The 4,603-nt window shown below is 48.6% G+C and overlaps 2 protein-coding genes across 2 annotated transcripts; one reads left to right on the top strand and one right to left on the bottom strand.

The window, feature by feature from the left end:
• Positions 1–326: 326 nt before the first annotated feature.
• PGRI_095860 (uncharacterized protein) lies at positions 327–973 on the top strand (the record flags this gene model as incomplete). The annotated part of the gene is made up of 3 exons (XM_040797299.1): positions 327–655; positions 712–729; positions 781–973. 3 exons carry the CDS (start codon positions 327–329, stop codon positions 971–973), a joined length of 540 nt encoding a protein of 179 aa, XP_040643672.1.
• A 2,074-nt stretch (positions 974–3,047) lies between these two features.
• Positions 3,048–4,285, bottom strand: PGRI_095850 (uncharacterized protein; the record flags this gene model as incomplete). Its single annotated transcript, XM_040797298.1, has 2 exons — positions 3,048–4,017; positions 4,062–4,285. 2 exons carry the CDS (start codon positions 4,283–4,285, stop codon positions 3,048–3,050), a joined length of 1,194 nt encoding a protein of 397 aa, XP_040643671.1.
• Between the last annotated feature and the right edge of the window lie 318 nt (positions 4,286–4,603).

Below are 4,603 nucleotides of genomic sequence, written 5' to 3'. Positions count from 1 at the left end.
CGGAAAGCATAGGCTATATTCAACGGCCGTGTCACCTGGTAAGATTACCCTTTTTCTATTTATCTTTTTTATACCTTGAGATACACTCGGGAACTTGACAGGGAGAGGGCCCCTTGTTGGTGGAAATGGATTAAATTACTCAAACCTTATTGATTTGATAGAATCGGGAGATACTGAGCTCCGGTATTTATTGCTAGACTTGTTTGGGTACGGCCACTTTTCACTTCGAATCTTTAAAGGATCAGATTCTCCCATCTCTTACTATCCCCCATTCCTCATTTCACAGTCTCTCCCCGAGGCCCCTGCTTGACTTCAAGACAGTTGCAATGGGTGACCGGAGAAATTCGCAGCGGTATGTAGACCGAATGTCTCAATTGCTTTCATCAGGTTCACCGGAGTCAAACAACATTGGGAGCCCCCACACGTCGATCGCCGACTCTGTAGACGACGATTGCCATTCCCAACAGACCGATGAATCCGAGGACGATAGCAGGGCTGCCTTCATGGATAGATGCAGTGATGAGGAGGGAACTCAGGGACATCAGGCCAAGGAACAGACAAAGGAACGGGTCTTGGGTGGAGCCAGATCCGTAAAGTTTTTGAATCCTGAGTATTCCGCAGAGTCAATGATGAAAATGATCGAGTGTATGACAGAGTGAGTTTGGAACTGGTTGCCTTATGAGATATCGCATGCTAATGGCTTAATTATAGATTGGATGAACGGGTGCAGTAGGTATCCCTTGGAGACAGGACAAGAATCCCAACACTGACGCGCTTCAGATCTAATGCAGAGTCGCTCGAGGACCAGGACCTGTGGAATCAGGGAATGCAGCAAAAGTATTTGGATATGATCGGTGCTATAGACACGTTGAGTAAAGAAGTGGCCGCGTTAAGGAAACAAGTGGATGTTTTGTCGAGCAGAGATGCAGTCAAAACCCGAGAGACCGTAGGTTCAAAGCGTCAAAGGCAGTGAAGGAATACAACTATCTTCATAGAGATCTGAAACAAATTATTAAGAACTTTGTTTGCACGCGAGATAATTCTTTGGCCTTCTCCTGCGGTTACAGAGGGTCACATGTCGCCTTTGGTCAAGTTCCGCGCCAGAACCGCCATTTGTGACGTACCACAATATCAATTTATTATCATCGGGGTGAGCTCAGTACTGTAGTTGAATGCGAGTAATCGCAGGCAGGTAACCATGACAGCGATGACCATTTAGACATTGATGGAGTGGTCTGTAGGAAAGGTCTACGATTTGTCCGGGGAAAGCTCTGTCGTGCCCGGATCGAATCAAACTGACCCGCTTTTCTTAGCGTATCCACCGTTCCCTACAGATCCACGCACGAGGGGTAATTTTATTATTTTTCATCAATCAAGCCAATCATGTCCCAGAGCCACAATGTTGCGGTGGTCTACGGCGAATCAGAGCGCGTCTGTGGTTGGAATTTTTACTAGGAAAGTACCGCAATGCTCCGCCAAATTTCGTCTCTTGCTCTCATAGGATTGATCCGCTCTTCCGTCAATCCCAATTCGCTTGCGCTGCGATTAGAATTTGGCCGTTGTGGAGTCGTGTTATTAAATAAACCCGGAGGCGGACCGCACGGCAAAATGTCCCCAAGTCCAAGAAGGCCTAACTTTTCTCATGAAAAAAGCAAGCGATTACAAAATAGTCTCGGCCATTGATCCGCCCCAACCGTTTATTATTATTCGATCAGCTTTCGCCAGGGGAACTCTATCGTGTGCAAACAAAATGCTGCAGATACCCCTATCCGCGTTAGCATCAAAATTAGCCAGAGCATGCGTGCCGAGATATCTGCGCTAGGCAGGGGTTGAATTCCAAATCCATTAGCGCAAACAACAGTATAACCCCCGTTTCTCTTGTTCATAACCCTTGAGGCTGCAAGGCGTGATGGATGAGGTCAATGTATCAGTGGTAGATCCAGGAGATCAAGCCGCATGGACTGTGCGCTATGCATGACATAGAACGTAAGAAGCTCACGTTCCGTGCCGATAGGGGCCGAGCTGCGGCCCGGTTCTGATCGCTTTATTTTTTGGTGCAATGAGACACTAGGCCGTATGTGGTTAGAAAGAAGCGGTTTGAAAAAGAAAAAAGATATTAAATAGAATAATAATTAAACCAGGAATCATTGACCGAGACATGCACGACGTACCAATATGCGTCAATCCAATCTTGCAGGCGTCCTTTAATCTCCTAGTGTCATTCTAATCTCACCTCTTATGTGGAGGACAACCTACGAACAGCACCCGGGGACTGAAGGCTACTTGGCTTGATGAAAACACCGCTGTTCAATCCAGTCTGAAGCAAGGTCGCATGCCGATGTCCCGACTTATATGCAATTGGAACAGATCCGTCTAGACTGCAAGAAGCGTTGCGATTCGCCCGGGGAAAGCTCAATTCTCCACCATCCGCTGATCGAGCCCCGGCACCCTTCCCCTGAATTTAGGGGCCAAGACTGCGTCAAGTTTTACGTCGGGCAGGGACATACTGAGACGGAGCACACCCGGAAAATCGCATGTCCTTCAGTCGACTGAGCAATTTCAAATAGCCAAGTTCGTAGCTTTGTCGTATAACGGGCAGCTATAGCTTCACGTAGTAGCATTCCTTAACCGAGATGAATCCACGCAAGCTGCCCAACATTCCGCATTGTTGCGTGTATGGGCCGTTATTGGCTTCAAAAGGACAATTTGCGGATCTGTCGGGCATTCGATGGCCCTTTGAAGGAGCTGGTAGTGGGGACGACGATGGTAGTGCATAGGATGAACCAGAATCTGGACTCGGAAATTCGGGGGTGGTGCTATCGGAGCGAGGAAGCTGCTGTAGCTCCTTTCCTGGAATTTGTGACCGTGTGTGGTCAAAACTCGTTTGCCATGTATGAAGATCTGGGTGCACTCGGTTTCTCCATTCTTGCCCCCGGATAGGCGAACGGAATGCCATCAAACAAAGGCATAAAACCGTCGCAAGTCAGATTTGTGACCATAATCTGGAGAATTGACGCTTTCGATCATGAGTCCTCATCCACCGCATTTCACCCTCGCTCTCGGCTGATGTTATTTAACTTCAGAAGATGCTGCCATATAAGTTTCCTCGTGGACTCTTCCAGCAGCTGGTCGGCTGACTCAACATCGGCTGCTTGAGGGAAGTTTCGGAGGAGATTGATGTAGATCGGGAGCATGACCGACTGGTGCTTTCGAATGGCAGACTCCCATATGCGCCGCACAATGTCGGCTTCTTGATGCTTGTCAAGCAGATTTTGTCTGTCCCGACCGAACTGCCCTTTTGCGAAATTGTAGCCGAACTTGAACGTCCTGGATCTGGAAACAGATGCGGGAAGAAGCGTTCCCTTGAGGTAGACCTTCCCCTGGAATCTTTGGTCCAGAATCAGGTCTCCGTCTTCGGTTTCGATAATGTGTGAGGGATAAGAGAGACCGCGGATGTCCATCGTTGTTTCCATCCATTTCATAAAAACGTCAAGCGGAACTGGCTGTGCATTTCTGTCACGCATAGCGCCGATTTCAATGGTGACATCTCTCTCAATGCGGGAACGCAACCGAGCCATATCGTCAGTCGCGTCTGTCTGGGAGCCGGCATCAGCTTTCTTCGACGGACATATGACGCAACAAAAGCGTGATCCGGATTGACCCTGCAAAGAAAACCTCCAGTGGCAGTTGCTTGTAGCAATCTTCACCTTGTAACCGTTTCGGGACATCACTAAAGCTGCCAGCTTGAGCCCCTCCCCATGACATCCTGCAAGGTTGGATTTGCCTTGCTTGGACGTGTGCCCAAGCTGCAAGGCCTCAGGCTGAATTTGAGCACAAGAGTTCGCCAAGGTGACTCGACCTGCTTTCTTCTCATATTTGATATATCCCAAGGCCCGACGGCGCTGATGCGGTTCCTTAGGGTCTGGTACGATGATCGATACGCAGCCACCTTTGTCTTCGTAGTATGGCTGAAAATCGAGGCGGTCTAGTTCAAAATGTTCCAAGATGGCGTCCTTCCTATCTCACGTTAGCGTGGTCGAGAACAACCGGGTTCACCTTACCAGTTCTGATACAACTCCCGAAAAGCAGCAGGAGGATCCCAGTCTTGCACATAACTCGGAGAGATAGCGAGCGTGACACTCATCTGACGCTCCAAACCCCGAGCATCCTTGTATGTTTCGATTGCCTGCAAATCGCGTTCGAGTTGCTCGCTCGCTTGTTTCTCCACCTCGCTTGGCAAATACTCTTCGCTCTCGCAAGAAGAATCACTGGCTGGTAGGTCCATCAGAGCAGAGCATATAGAGGAAATTCGGACAGGATTAGGACAGACCATGGATATCCGAATCGTTGGGAATTGGCCTGGGCTTTTATAGACGGATTGGCCAAGTGTGCTAGCCCAGTGGCCCGCTAGCTTCTGACGGGTTGGACCCAACGAACACTTTTCAATTTAAACGGGCTATTTATCAACCGTTCAAGTCCGATTTTCGCCCAACCTATCCATAAACTAAGCGTTTATCATGTTTTTGGTCGTTGTGTCTTTGCACCGTCATATTGCTTTTCCAACCATCATATTGTTTTGCCAACCATCAAATAATCGCACCTG

Source organism: Penicillium griseofulvum (assembly GCF_001561935.1).
Source record: "Penicillium griseofulvum strain PG3 chromosome Unknown contig_23, whole genome shotgun sequence".
In the NCBI taxonomy this organism is placed as follows: domain Eukaryota; kingdom Fungi; phylum Ascomycota; class Eurotiomycetes; order Eurotiales; family Aspergillaceae; genus Penicillium; species Penicillium griseofulvum.
The sequence above is the reverse complement of the archived record's forward strand: the minus strand, read 5'-3'. Positions and strand labels throughout refer to the sequence as shown.